General features: G+C 31.0%; 2 protein-coding genes and 1 non-coding gene across 4 annotated transcripts; 2 read left to right on the top strand and 1 right to left on the bottom strand.

Moving 5' to 3' along the window:
- The first annotated feature begins 1 nt into the window (after position 1).
- LOC126841064 (peroxisomal membrane protein PEX14) lies at positions 2-13,684 on the top strand. Of its 2 annotated transcripts, XM_050577307.1 has the most exons (8): positions 2-270; positions 9,981-10,131; positions 11,309-11,359; positions 11,444-11,497; positions 11,566-11,739; positions 12,336-12,491; positions 12,578-12,792; positions 12,862-13,684. In XM_050577307.1, the coding sequence occupies exons 2-8, from the start codon at positions 10,036-10,038 to the stop codon at positions 13,262-13,264; spliced, it is 1,149 nt and encodes a 382-aa protein (XP_050433264.1). In that variant the 5' UTR covers positions 2-270; positions 9,981-10,035; the 3' UTR covers positions 13,265-13,684. The 2 variants fall into 2 exon arrangements, with proteins under 2 accessions (XP_050433264.1, XP_050433265.1); XM_050577308.1 differs by lacking the exons at positions 2-270; positions 9,981-10,131 and adding an exon at positions 10,561-11,232.
- Positions 3,394-8,035, bottom strand: LOC126840743 (testis-specific serine/threonine-protein kinase 1-like). Its single transcript, XM_050576670.1, has 4 exons — positions 7,539-8,035; positions 4,625-4,832; positions 3,873-4,054; positions 3,394-3,716 (listed from the first exon to the last, which is right to left on the bottom strand). The coding sequence occupies exons 1-4, from the start codon at positions 8,033-8,035 to the stop codon at positions 3,572-3,574; spliced, it is 1,032 nt and encodes a 343-aa protein (XP_050432627.1). The 3' UTR covers positions 3,394-3,571.
- On the top strand, positions 9,007-9,078 carry Trnae-cuc (transfer RNA glutamic acid (anticodon CUC)). The gene has a single exon. It is a non-coding gene; the product is annotated as a tRNA-Glu (tRNA).
- Positions 13,685-15,391: the final 1,707 nt, after the last annotated feature.

Raw genomic sequence — 15,391 nt, 5'->3', positions numbered from 1 at the left:
ATAACAGGTTATCATCTATCGGTAGAAATTTTAATAAATGTCAATTGACGGATATATAGAGTACTGGAATTTTTTCAAAGAACCGTTTTTAAAGTGAAATAAATTATTATTACCCAGATTTAAAAAAAATACCCGTCGACTGTATGTGATAAACGTCGTAGTGCCTTTTTTTTACAAAGTAATTACATTTTTTACATCGATTGATTGTGACACGTGAGCTACGTACCTAGCTCATCGAGTACAGCTGATTGCCGAGTTTTCATTCACACGGTAAGTTAAACAAAAATTACCTTTTTAAGTAAACTAAACGCTCGTTTTATAATATATTATAATGATAACATTCAATGGGATTACAGAACAATTTAATAGTACAAAAGTAATATTATATCAAACATTAAAATTCATTATTTTGTTGTCACAATTGTTTCTTTAAATAAACTTCCAATTTGTTGTGTTATCCACGTAAAGTTGATTGGAACTATTGTATTAAATTAACATAAGATTGGTTATTAACATTTTTAATTTTTTACCTAAGAAGTTACCTGAATAACATGTACATTATATTGGAATCAAACATTGTACTATAGACTTGTACATTAATAATTGTTACTATTGTGAAGTTAAAAATATTAAAGCAAAACGAAGGACGGGTTAAACGTATGTAATGTTTGATAACAAAAAAATTTAAGTTAAATGTTTGACCGTTTTGTACAGCTAGGTATAGCTTTAAATTTACTTTTGAACTTTATCAAATACAGACTTAATTATACCATACTGCCATACGAATAAATTAATAAATAATTAATTTAGTTGTATATTTTATTATTCATTAAAACTGTGAACTAAAAAAGTATTGGTATCACACCATATTTCAACATTAAATATATTTGAATCATAAGCATTTTGAATATTTTTGGCTATCAAATTTTCTTTCAGTTCATTTACATGCAAACGATAGCCCAGCATGCCTGTTGCAGCTTATTACTTTCATGTCTTAATTTTAACATCTTAACCTAATACCTACATAATACTGTTTATCTTTTAAAACATAATTCAATTTTTTATTTTTGTAGTGTTTCATTTATTTCATTATGTTATTGGTATATTTTTTGCGTTCAGAAATGTTAAGTGCATTCATCTATTTGTATTGATTGATTTGAGACAGTCGGTACCAGTATTGAAGAATTAGTCAACTGTTACTATGGTGATATTGTTAAACATGTGTATTTAATATTTTAGAGTTATTATACAATTTGTATTAAACGCGAGTCAATTATATCATTATTTTTAATGATTTATACTAATTTTTCTGGTGTATTTCGAAATGTTTTTTTGGTTTAACAGTGGTAATGATAAAAAGTTACCGAAAGTGCGAACTAAAACAAACAACAACAAATGTTCACCAGATTATCCGAAACATGTTTCATTTTCTGAACCATTTTATAAAACAGTCTATCCAAAATATTCACCTTTGCCAGCCATCAGTTCTAAGAATCCACGCAGGCAGCTCGAAAGGCAGAGAACGTATGTAGTTACTAGTCCGGTGTTTGTAAAACCGCCAAAAGAAAGGAAGAAAGTAATGACTTTCAGAGATTTTAAAAAAGAAATGAACAAAAAACACAAAAGCGACAACAACAGTAAAAACGAAAATGGATTGATGTGGTTTGATTTATAAATATATTCTATTCTGAATGTTTCATTGTGTCATGTAGGCAACCCGATCATCGGGCAGTTCGCATGAATAAAAGTTGTTTCTCTCCTATGAATTTAATTGTTTGTTATAATATTTCTAACAAATATACACAGTTAGAATAAGTCCTAGAAAACTCCACAAAAATTCTGGTCCTCTTTTACAACGCATTAATTCTTAAAACAATTTTATCATATTTTATTGTATCGATTTCTCTGGTCGTTCCCCCTTATTCTTTATAACCATTTCCACTTTGGATAAATTCTGGATTTAATTAACTATTTAATTATGTGGTACATCAGTTGAACAGGTCGTTTTTATTTTTACTTGTTTTAAATATTTCAGTAAAAAAAATAGTTTATTTTAAGTTAAATCGCATTCATAAGTTAAAAATATAATAAAATGATTTAGTAGGTGTAAATTTAGTGTGAAATTTCTTTATGAGACTTTCAAACCATGATTAATTTTCAATTTAATTATAAAAAATGATTATTGCCATTTTGGTAATTACATTATAATGTAGCATTCATAATTAAATTACATTTTTTATCTTAACATCATAAGCTATCGGATATGTTGTACAAAATCCTTAAATGATTACTATCATCTAAAAAAAATAAAAAATGTTCATAATCTTTAAAAATACATAAGAGGTAAATTTTCCTATCCGAGTTTTGTCATTTTTTTACAAAATCATTTTTTTTACATATGTAATATTCACTATTTAACTATATAATAATATATGTATAATTAAAAAATAATGTCTTCCTATTTTCACTACATTATAGTTTTGTATCTAGTTTATAATATAGGTATATTATTATTATTATATATTAATTATTATACATTTTTATAAAATTTCCTTAATAAAATGTTGTTTCTATCTCTAAAATAAGAGCACATATTTTTTTTTTAAACATTCAGTTAAAAAACAATATGAGTATAATATATTTTATTCCTTTGCAATAAATATTGTGTACATTTTTTTTTTAAATTTATAATTTGTCAAAACATAATATGTTTTTATCATTAATTATATCAAAAGACTTATGTTGTAAGTATTTTTGTTTATATATTTTGTGATATTAAATACATATTACCTTCTTGGATCTAATAAATATTGCATTTTATTGTTTAAAAGTTTTTTTTAAGACTGTGTTTAGATTTAGGTATTATAAAGCGTTGTTGTATTTAAACGCAATTTAATTTGCAAGTTTTTTGTAATAACAATTTACCATTGTTTAATGTTTTGCTCTTTTAATTTATAATTTGTATAATGTTTAAAATATTTTATGACACAACACTAAAAATATCTAAACGTCTTAAGAAATATTTTTATTTAATAAGAAAAGTTTTGATTATTAAAAGTTATAGTGATTGATTCAATTAGCTATATATATATATATATATGGGTATAATGTTGTTTCACATTAAACTTTTAGTCATTTTTTTTAAAAAGTTAAACTTTAAAATATACTTGCTCATTTTATAAACGATGTGATCCTTTTGTATATTATGCTGTATTTTGATTATTATTATTTTTTTTAAATACAATCAAGTAGTACAAGATTAGTTTAGTTTTTTACTAACTCCACTAATACATTTATTAGTAAAAGAAAATAACAAAGTAAAAATGGGAATACAATTGTATAAGCTCAATTCTACAAAATGTAGATTTAATTTTATTGAATTTTGTACTTGAATTTTGTTTGTATTTAAACATTGATAGAGGTGGAAGTATGTATATATTTTTTAACAATAATTAAAGAAACAAAATGTATGAATGTTTAAAAAAAAAGTTGATTTTAAATTGATTAAGATATGTGGTTTTTATTACCGACTGATATTCACTTATAATTTTTATGATAATAATTATTGGGCCTATTTATACACATGTGTCGGTGAAAATGCTGTATGCTTATTTGGTTCCTCTTTGGTCATGGTGTGCGGGCTTTGTTTGTACCACGCGTGATTCATAATTTGTCCCAATGTCGCTCTTTTGTTGATGTCGGGCTCCAAAATGTTGCTGTAACAATATAAGTAATGATTTACTGAGTGGATTTTTAATTATATTTTATTTATAATGATTCTTGTTCTTTGATAACAAGGATAACTCTTTGGGGTAGCCGGTAGCAATGAAACATTAAAGAATAAGTATACACTATAAAAACAGACGAGTTACCCGATAAGCTTGAGCGCTTCGCGAGGCACTAGTTTTCTGGGCTTGGCTAACTTCTTGGACAACTGGTTGGCCACCATCTGATTGCGTTCCGAATGAGGGTACGGCATAACGTTTCCCAGTATCATGTACAGCACCACGCCCAGAGCCCATACGTCATGAGACTTTGGGTTGTACGGTATACCCTTGCAGAAAACAAATGTATAAACCACAAAGGCTTTCTAATTTTTGCTAACGTTAATTGAACGTCCATTAGAAGGTAAGGGTGAGAAAGACGACGTTGTGTCGCACTAGCTTGGTAACCAGTTAGCAAGCGACCATTAGCTACGTGATGAGAAAGAGTCTTTTATACCTTTGATAGAACATTTCTTAATACTAACAACAATTTTGTTTTTAACATTTTTTTTTAAGCGTTTATATTTTTCCTTTTTTATAATAAGCCTAACTAATTTTCCAATAGCTAAATTAAAAATCTGTCTTTTAGTCCTCCTCAGAGAAAATAGTAAACTTCACATTAAAATGACTTCTACGTAAGACATTTTTTATCAAACTTTCGCCATAACTCAGGAGAAAAATAACTTTTTAAAAGTTTTATACCTAGAAAATCTTAAAAAATGTTTACCTTAAAATTAGTCGGCGTACTTAAATGACTAGAAAATCAATTTTTTTTCTATAACTGCCTATTCTTTGCCCCTTAATAATCCGATTCCCTTAAAATCATTGTTATTATTAAGTATTGTTTGATTATTGCATACTTGCAGCACTTCGGGAGCCGCGTAACACGAACTGCCACAGTAAGTTTGACTCAACACCTGTCGGCTGCGTTCGTCTACGCAAAACCTGGTAAACCCAAAATCGGCCAACTTGACGTGTCGCAAGCTCTCCAGCAATACGTTTTCGCATTTAATGTCTCTGTGCGATATGTCGTTCCGGTGTAGATAGTCCACAGCTCCGCACAGTTGTCTGTGTGTTATATAATATACAGTATAGCTATATATAATCCACACAATATGAAATATTCAATATGTATAAATTGCCGCCCTCATCCGATGTTGTAGTTTGTATGAATTGAAATATTTTAAATTTTACATTGCATTGACGAAATTCTCCCAAGAGTATTGTTCCTAGTCTCACACTGTGATATGTAATAGAGCTCCAACTTTAAATTGTTAGTTCAGTAAGTTTTAAAAAATAAAATACTTAACTCATTAGACAAAATACGAATAATATTGTTAAACCTAGCCGGCGAACTAGGTCCAAACTTCAGGGAATAAAAGTAAAATGATTATATGAAATAAAAATATTAGTCGGGACAATTGTTTAACTCTTAAACTGTTGCTTTGGACGCCTCGAGATTTTCATCTGATATTTTACAATATTTACTCTTAGACTTGCAATCCGGTAACGGGTTTATCGCGCGATATTGTTTTCTATAAGCAATAAAATTGTGAATGAAATCCATAACGGTCCGTTGTGTGGGTCGGATGGTTTCAAAAGTTTTTCACTAAAAACTTATATCAAACGCTTGTTTTGTTAAATTGGATAGTGATGTTTTCGATTAGACGACAACTGCGACTATATTATAAAGTTCTGATCAATATTGTTAAATAGCACAATGGCAACTACAACAAGAATCGTATTCGGTCGACGACCAGCTCAACCTCGGTCGGTATACTTTTTTTTTAATAGCCCGTAAACCAAAATAGTTTCAGTTATAGCTCAACGTTATTACGCGAATAAAAGAATAATTCTCTTTTACGACACAAGCACAAGTTTGCAAAGAACGTTATGTTTTAAATATTATTTTTATACACGCGTTATTGTTTTTTTATTAAAGCAAAAATATGAAAAACATAATATTCTGCGTGGGTACCACGTGCTTGTAGACTATTAACTCGCCCAGAGAAAGCAAAAAAGAAACATTGAGTGAAAAAGAGAGAAGGAATTATGTCAGGGTTATATAATTTGATTATTTCAAATGTATAATTTTCAAATGAAAATAAAAATCGCTATCAAATAAACGCTTTGATGCGAATCTGTAGATGGTAGAAATACAAATATCTATAAAAGCATTGCAATGAAAGTAATGTGATTAAAATTGTATTTTGACTATTAGGCAGGATTCGATTTGGGTTAATTGTCCATGTACAACAATCATTTGTTGGCGTTGTTTCCAAAAATATAATGAAAATATTCTGTTGATTTACTCTCACGTAGCAACGTTTTAAAAAAGTTATAGAGCTTGTCGTACTTTTTCAGTTAAAAAAGATCTAAATTTTTCTAGATTTTAAAGGGGAAGGGGTGTTTTTAAGAAAAATATGTTGGTCCAGTTAAGTACATTTCAGGTACGATTTCCGAGCTATAGTATTGCTATATAAAGAAGTCGGTTATGCGGCTTTGAAGATATCGTGGGTTCAGACAGAAAATAAAAATAAAAACACATCATTATTAATACAATATTTACTCAGTTCGGCGTCGTAGCTAAAAGAGAAGGAATGATGTCTGGGATTTTTAACTACATAAATTAATATCATTAATATTCGTGAATATGAACACACTTTACCAAAATTGGACCGTCGAATTGCATGTAAGTGTTTCACAAAAATATTCTTTTGGCCCCTTTTCGTCGTGTTACATATTACATTTTTTCCTCCGAAAATTACAAAACTTTGATTATTTTTCTATGTTGTACATGGTCTTCCTTCAACGCACTCGAGCTAAATAGCCGTCCATTGGGTTTCGTTGAGAAATCTGTCTTTAAACTGCGACAACACTTGTTGGAGTTACGGGATAGGGTGATGTTACCAGTCTTGACAATGAGAAAAGGTAAAATTTGCAATGGATAACAATGTTTTCTACGCAATATATATATATATATATATATATAATTTACTAATATACTAATTTAAAAGTAAAACTTATGAAGTCTAAGCTTAATAGCTTATTGGAGCCAACAAGATAATAATCCGTTTAAAACCGCACTGTGAAAACCAAATTATGTTCAATATACAATACCCTCCATTTGGCTCGAGGCGCCATTTGTAAGTGAGCATTGAATCTAGGTTATTTTTTTGCTTTTGTCTAAAGAAATAAAATATCTTATGTCTATTTGACAACAAAACCTCATTTTCGAACAAACTAAGGGATATAAGGTGTACTCTATATTCTGGTTTAAGTCGATTCCGTTTAAAGTAATGCGCTGCTTGGATAGAATGATTGAGCCTTTTTTAAAAGAACCATACATGATCAATATTTTAAATGATATTCTTTTTAAATTGACTCTCATAGCTGTACTACGCGCCAGTTTAAAAATTGGCTAGCAATAGTATCTATATAGCTGCAATACTCGTACATAAATTATAACTAACTTCTTGATTTAATTTTTTTTTTCGGGTTATCTCGAAACAAATATCCATTATCTAATTCGTCTTCGGTCTCAAAAATACTTCGTCACACCTTTATTAATTTTTAAACTGAAACCCATTCAATCTATTTTGTCTAAGTCTCCTCCTTGCTATTGGCGTAAGTACTTCTGTATTTATGATTCTATTCATCCTATTCTCTATACACATTCATCTCGACATTCTGGTTACTTTGTTACTTCGGTTTGAATCGTCTAGGCAAGAAGGGACTAAAGTCTGCCGACGGTGTGTTTACTTGGGTGCTTACTTGAAGAACGTGTGAGCCTGCCAGTTGGGAATGCACTTGATCTGGTGCAGATAATCGAGCAGGTCGCCTTTCTCGCAGTAGTCCATGAACATGTACACGGACGACGGCGTGATGAATATCTTGTGCGTGTTGACGATGTTCGGGTGCCGGACAATGCGTAACACCTCGAGCTCACGGGGCAGGAACTTGCGGATGTACGACCCGTTGGACGCGCGCTTCTTGTCGATCATCTTGCAAGCCACCCGGACCATCGACCCGTCTGGCTGCGACTTCAACGCCATTTTCACCTTGCTGTACGACCCCTGTCCGATGGTCGTGCCCACGTAGTATCCGTCGTCGGTGAGCGCCGCGTTCACGCCGTCTTCCGGCACGTGCACCACTCTTGGCCGGCTCTCCGACGCAAACCACTGCCACTGCTGCTGTTGCTTTGGCTGGTGCTGCTGCTGATGATTATGTCTTTGAGGGCTGTGCTGAGGGCGGTGGTAAACGTTGCGCATACTATTGTGTCGCGTTTGCCCGTTGGCGTTCGACATCTATGGCGGAGAAGTCTCGTCGTTTAGTGTGCAACACAGCAATTCGGACGGTTAGAAAGAAAAAAAAATATTAAATATACTTAATATTTGAACGGAAAATTTCTACTCGGATGATAATTATTGTAAACGACTCGTTGTTGTTGTTGATGTTTTTGTTTTTAATCCGGAAATTTGACGCTATCGTTACGGTTTTAAACGACGGTACGAGTTTACAATAATTATAAAAAACAATTTACATTATAAAAAAATATATTGTTACCCGCACGCCCTTATCGAATCGAAAGACGATAATGATTTTTTAGTCAACATTTTTTTTTAGCTTCGAATAAATGTTTGAAAAAAAAAAAAACGTTTGTTGAACATTTTGTCTGGTCGATAAACAGTTTTGAATAATAACTTTAAAGTTTTTTATTTAAGCATTTTTATTTAAGTTCAAAATTTAGGACGGGATGTGTTTGTACGGTAGAATATAATACGCGCGAATAATAATAATGTTACTCTTCACCTTCCTCCCGTCCTAAATTTTTAAGTTTAATAACTTGAAAAATAACTCTATTAACTGATTATCGATCAGTAAAAAATGTTCAGCAAATTATTCTTAATTTAAAAAGTTTATCTAATATGTACGTTACTGTTTAAAAAGCTGAAGCTCAATAAGGTTTTAACAAATAAGGGATGGGGTTATATTTTTAAAAAACATAATTTTAAATTGGGCTAACTTTTAACTATAAAATTGTAAAAAAGAATAATTTAAAACAATTTAATATCTTCTACAATATTGACTAGTCCAAGTCTAGCAAGTCTATAGATCACAAAATCCAAAAAGTTCACCCCCTTCAAAATCAAGAAGAACGTCAAAACAATTTGCGATAATATCTTTATTTTATTTTGACGGCTGTTTTATCTGATGTTTTTAACAGTACTAGAACCACCTATCCGGTATGGTCTAGTGGCTAGGATACCTGGCTCTCACCCAGGAGGCTCGGGTTCGATTCCCGGTACCGGAATATAATTTTTATTTTTTTTATTCAGAACGACACTAGTATTATATATATATTAATTTGTTACCCCTTAATTAGTTTACCCCTTTTTTTAAAAATTGAGAGAAACGCCAAAATAGTTTCCATCTTCAATTTTTTTAAAAAACGGTATGATTAGTGCCAAATTTGTATTGGTAAACGTTGAAAAACCAAAAAATATCATAAACCTCTAGATGGGGTAGAAGCTTTTTCTTTATTTTGCTTTTTTACGTGAAGGTTTAAGGCTTATAAGGTCTGACAATTAGATCTAAGGAAGATCTAGAATGAGGCTATAACATATACATAAATCTCAAAAATATGTAGTCAAACTTTTTTATTAAGGAAAACCTCCCCAAAAAAAGGACAAATTACACTTGGATCTTAGTCAAATTGTGAATTGCTGTGTACTTAAAATTAGTCGGCATGTTAAAATGGTTACTATAGTTTAATTCTTATCAAATATTGCATATCCTTAGTCCCTTAATAAATAGCGCTTTCCGTTCCCCTTAATATCATTGTTATTTTTAATTGTTATTAAATATTGTTTGATTATTGGATACTTGCAGAACTTTCGAAGGCCGCGTAAGACCTTAACTGCCACCTTGACCTTGCGAGCCGGGTTTTTCATTTTTAAATAATGATCATACTCGTTATTGACTTTTAACCGTCGGCCCGCTTGGTTTATTCGGCCTATTCGATTTACAAGCCACTTTAAAAAGAAAATGCGTTGTTCGAAAATGTAATTTTCGACTTCTGTCGGTGATCGGCGTGTTCTATGCACCGTTGATTAATTAGTCTGATGAAAGCCGAGGAGAGACATTCTTCTGTGTTTGTAATTTCCTGCGTCATACGACTGGTATTTAATGAATGTTTTTCACGTTTTGTTTCAGGCTCCCGCTCTTTGTGCACACCGAAGCAAGGATTTAATTATCCGCTCGTGTCGTTATGTCGGAAAAAGACGGTGATAAAATCGAAGGCGACACCAAGGCAGCTGCTGTCGAAGCCTGTAGTGCTACAGACCTGCCGAACCCCATAAACAACGTGAGAATCGATTAATTCCCTGTTCGTTTCTGTTGTGGCAGTCATTTTCGCAACGTACACGACCATATTATTATTGGAGACCTATTTATCGGGATAATAAAGCCATTGAGCAATTACATGACGGGTTTTAAATGTGATACTCCAAGGGACAGGGGCTATAAAAAGGGCTTTACCTTACAGGAGGTCAAGTAGATGTAATTTTTTGATACATATCACAATATAGGTTTAGGGTTGGGTTTTTGACCTGTCAAAATCTGTCATGGACAACTGATCAGATTTTGACCGGTCAAAATTAATAGAATCATTAAATAGATCAAATAACATTGTATAAAATAAATACATTTAAATGATATAAATAATTTATTATTACACTGAAAGTGTAAAAATAAAAATACAACTTTAAGTACTGACATCGTTTTAAATTTCAGTAGGTAAGTTAGTACCTAGGTAAATTTAAACAGAAAATAAAATATTGACATCTTTCAAAGAACATAAATTTCAACTTTTAATTGTAATTAAGAACAGTAGACAAATCAAAATAACAACAGCCTCTATCAGTTTAATAGTAAGTAATGATAAACAAGAAATAAAAAGTATATTGAAGGGTATAGGAAAAGAAACAGGCAAGTCACTTTTTAAAAATGGCCATTTTTTTGTTATAAAATTCGTTTTGATACGAAACAAAATTGTTCTTTATTTTTAAACACGATTAAAAGTTTTTAGGTCATTTTTTGAAACATTTTAAAACTTTATTTAAACATATTTTTCTCAGATTAAAAAAAAGGACTCGCCTGGATTTTCGCTTCTATTGATCTCCAATACACCAGAAAATGACTTTGTAATTGTTGATTAAACTTCGCCATAAATTAGAGGGAAAAAACTTAAAACATTTTTTAACTGGAAAAACCCAATACTTGTTTACCCATTAAATAAGTACTGGCGTATTCGAATAGTATTACTGTGTTGTAATTTTTCGTTAAGGGGAAAGTGTAGGTACTAGATAGCCATTATTATAGGAGTGGCCGATACAGATCTACCGTTTCGTCTGATCTACCTATCTTCGGTTCAGTTTAATAGATTAGGCTGATCGTTCGATAAATGGTATCTCATTTGTTTTTGCGCCTATGCAATTTTTGTGTACATAAAATACATGACGTGTACTACATTTATGTTGCAGACTGACAAATTGAATAACACAATAGTGCAAAATAGTACACCTATAAGCCAGGTAAGATATTAAAAACAGCCGGTTGTTATTATATTTTGACCTAAAGAAGCTTTTTTATTTTATTTTAAAATTACGGTTGTATAGGAAAACCATAACACCGGCACACCGATAAACGGGCATAGCGTTCGTGAAAATTATGTAAGTTTTTTTTTTGCTTGATGAAAATATTTTTATTTATGCTTACACACGGTCGATGGTGGTTACAGGTGATAAAAGCGACAGAGTTCTTAAACACCGACGCGATAAAAAACACCCCGATGGATAGAAAAGTACAGTTTTTGAGATCCAAAGGCTTGACCGATCATGAGATAAAGTTAGCTCTCAACAGAGTGTTAATGGTCAGCGGTCAAAATCCTAGCCCCCCCGCCCCAAATTTAGTAGTAAGTATATCATAATTTTATTCACACGACCCGGTTCAGAATATTATTATGTAATGAAAGAAAGAAAGAAGATATTTAATGTTCCAGTATCCATATTTAAATTATATATATACACTCGTACATATACGTATATATTATGTACCGTGTGTAGTATGTGCTAAAAGTCCGGTTGTTTATAAAACTAATTCCGTTTCTTGAGAGGTATATTGACGAAAGCCCTTATTCTACACACAAAAAGAATCATATGCATTAAAAAAAAAAAAAAAAACTGGTTTGGGGGTTGATAGTTAATACATTCCTTTGATTTTAGACCGATGATATATACTAAGCAAAGGCGGTAAGAGAGGTGGTAAGAGATGGTTTATAGTTTTACGTTTAGTATGCTATAAGTTGTTGTAAGTTAAACAAATAACTGATATTTGAATAAACAAAATAATTCATAATTCTTATTACAGTTATAGCATGAAGAATATATTATATTTGACAAAAATTCTCACTATTTAACTATTTTTTTTTTTTTTTAAGACTTTAATAAGCATTAACACCTCTGTTTAGTAGAACGGTTTTAAAAAATAAATGTTAAATTTTATTTCTAGCCGTCTCGACCGCATTACAATAATTCGTCAGGTGTTATGAGTCCGGAGTATGGTGTTATCCAAAAGCCATATGAGTCACAGGGTTGGTTCCGAAGACTTTTCGAGCCGATCGCCTTCATCACTGCTATTGTTTACGCAGGCTATCAAATTTACAAGGTGTGAAAATATTATATTTTTTGTACTAGTATTAATTTTTATTTTATTAACTAATATAATCTAGTGGCATATATTTTATTGAGCAGAAATACGTAGAAGGCTGGCTTTTCGGCCAACGGCAGCCTACATTGCAAGAACGTTTGCAAATGGTTGAGATTTCGGTACAGAAATGTTTGTTGTTCCTGGAAGAAAAGAGCAAGGCTTCCGAGGAGTACTTGGCCGATATGCAAACGAAACGGCAAATTGAACAAGATCAATTACGACAAGAACTGAAATCGCTCAAATGTTTGTTGCTCGGCAGGTATAATAATATATAGCTTATATTTTGTTTTATTTACAATTTATTTTGCTATTTCTTCTTACCTTGTAGAAATCAATTTCCGCCAGCTTCGACTACGCCAAGTCTTCCGCAATGGCAACAAACAAAGCAATCCAAATCCGTCGATCGATCGTCAAAAGAAGTCACCGAGGAGCCAAGTACATCCAAAATGTTATCAAAACCAACGCCCACAGGTTCTCAGAACGGCCCGGTCAAAATTGAATCCGTAACAAAAGAGAGTTCACCTCAAGTCGTGAACAATGTTGATAAAAAATCAAAAAGTTCTTCCAAATCGGCCAAAACTAAAAACACCATCAATTCGCAAAATATCAATTTAAACGGAACGCATAATGAACCCAAAACGACTGTGCCAGTCAGTGGCGACACTGCCAATAAAATTTCAGACACTAATGGAGATAAGAATATAATAGATAATCTATCAAACTCGTCATAATTGTCGTCTACTGAATACAATAAATTACCGTTTGAAATTTGGAAAACATTCAACCCTTTCTGGATGTCCGACGGATATGTTTATGTTCTGTAAAGGGTTAATATAGGGCTACGTAAACTAACTAATTTTATTTAAGACTGAAGTTACTTTATAATTATATATTACCAGTTATTTTTCAAACAACTTTTTTTTTTTTATTGTAATTAGTATTTTAGCTGCGTGTTGGATAAATATTGTCTATTGGAACATATATATATATACAAAATATATGTCTTGTTAAAACGGGTGGGTGAATACTTATTTTTCAATATATTTATATTTATATAAGTAGGGAACTATATTTTTATACTTACCTTTTATTATTTGTAACGGATCCAATGTTAAATTTATTGTAGTTTTTGTAATTTTGTTAGTTTATAAGTTATCCATAATGTTGGTAGACGGAGTAAAAAAATATAATTTATATGATTAAACTGTTAAAAATGTATGGAATAAATATATTTATATACAAAAAATCTAGTACTTCCTAGTAAAGACTTTATAGACAAAAATCCTTTTTTTAACATAATTTTTCACGACCAATTTGGTAAAAATATGATTATTTTAAATATTTCGACAATTTGCTCTTGACAAAGTAAATCTAAATAAAATTAAATGTTAAATACTCGAACAAAGCAGTGACACCAATGAAAATTAAAATATATTGAAATATTGGTAAAGATTTACATAATATTAGATACAATATTTTTTTCGGTAATCTTATTATTTTAAACAACAATAAAAATGTATATTTTTTTATTTTTCCTAAAAATCTGTTTTTGCTAATGTACTTGTTTTTTAATGATTTCCCTAATTTTAATTTTTTTTCTGATATTTCAGAGAACATAAAACCGTTTTTCTAGGAATGTTATATTTTTTTATTATAGTAAATTATGAAAATCTACACAAGTTGTGTAACGAGTTACTCGTATTATTTCGTTAAAAAAGTCCTAATTGGTAATTGAATTTTTATGGAAACGGCCAATGCGGTTAAGTTGTGAAAACAAATTATTATATTATTATTATCGCCGTGTTGGGAATTCGCATTGGGTTTTCGCTCGTCCGACGAACGGGTTGAACCGTTAAAATGTTCATGAAAAGTGCCGGATAAACTTGTATATACCAACACATATGCATTGTGCGTTATCGTTTAATACGATCGTTGTATAAGTACGGTTTTTCACATCCTTTATCGGCTGTAATATTTTCACGATTGTTCTGATGGTGTTTTACGGAGTAAGTGGTATTTATGATCAGCTGTTTACATCGGATTTCATAATTGAGGCGCCTAGTTTCAAAACCAGCTACACAATTTTTGAAAATTTTCACAAAACAACAAATAATTTCTTTAGATAGAACCAACCAAGATTTTCAAACAAACGCAGCTCTAGATAAGACCGTAGGCTTTGATTTAAAAATGGTCCTACAGCCCTACTAAAAAGCTCCCAATAGGTTAATTTATCCGCTGAAATGGTTAATATTTTCAATTTATAAAAAATACCAGTAGGTACAGGCTACTGGGAAATTTTATAACTGAAACTGATAAAATCACTTTCAAATAAACGCTTCGATTTAGATGAACATTATAACGACAATAATGCGCTGAAAATTGTATCCTTAGTATAAGGGTGGATACGATAAGGGTTGATCGTCTATGTATATGATTATTTGTTTCCATTGTATCCAATATTGACAACACAATAAACTACTTCTGAATGTATAGATGGTATAAGTATCAAATATCTATGAAAATGTGTTTAAAATTGTATTTCAATTTATTTTCTGTTAGGTTAGGTTGGGTTAGTTGCTATTGTTAGCAATGGGCAATATCACATCAACGATATAATGAAAATATTTTCAAATACTAGCAATTGATTGTTGATTCACACACACGCGTAGCAACCTAGAAAAGGTCAAGTGTAATTGTCCCGTTTTTTTGGTTTTCCCTTAGTAAAAAAAAAAAGTTCGACTACAGTAAAAAACGTATAGGATTGTAGTCCTACTCTCTAGATCTACCACGAGTTTAATTTTAAGACTTTAAATACTTAAGTCTAAAACTAATCCTAAAAAGTCGAATTAAAGAATAAA

The sequence above is a fragment of the Adelges cooleyi genome, unplaced genomic scaffold, assembly GCF_023614345.1.
Source record: "Adelges cooleyi isolate 19-005CV unplaced genomic scaffold, UGA_ACOO_1.1 ACOO_flye_CR_arks_rails_tigmint_CR_PRNA_376, whole genome shotgun sequence".
In the NCBI taxonomy this organism is placed as follows: domain Eukaryota; kingdom Metazoa; phylum Arthropoda; class Insecta; order Hemiptera; family Adelgidae; genus Adelges; species Adelges cooleyi.
This window is presented reverse-complemented; position numbering and strand designations above follow the sequence as displayed.

Coding starts and splice junctions, on each gene's coding strand:
- LOC126841064 (XM_050577307.1), top strand. CDS start 10,036: ATGTCGGAAAAAGACGGTGATAAAATCGAAGGCGACACCAAGGCAGCT. Junction 10,132..11,308: donor TGCCGAACCCCATAAACAAC/GTGAGAATCGAT, acceptor TTTATGTTGCAG/ACTGACAAATTGAATAACAC. Junction 11,360..11,443: donor ATAGTACACCTATAAGCCAG/GTAAGATATTAA, acceptor ACGGTTGTATAG/GAAAACCATAACACCGGCAC.
- LOC126840743 (XM_050576670.1), bottom strand. CDS start 8,035: ATGCGCAACGTTTACCACCGCCCTCAGCACAGCCCTCAAAGACATAAT. Junction 4,833..7,538: donor CAGGCTCACACGTTCTTCAA/GTAAGCACCCAA, acceptor TATAACACACAG/ACAACTGTGCGGAGCTGTGG. Junction 3,717..3,872: donor GAAGCGCTCAAGCTTATCGG/GTAACTCGTCTG, acceptor ATATTGTTACAG/CAACATTTTGGAGCCCGACA.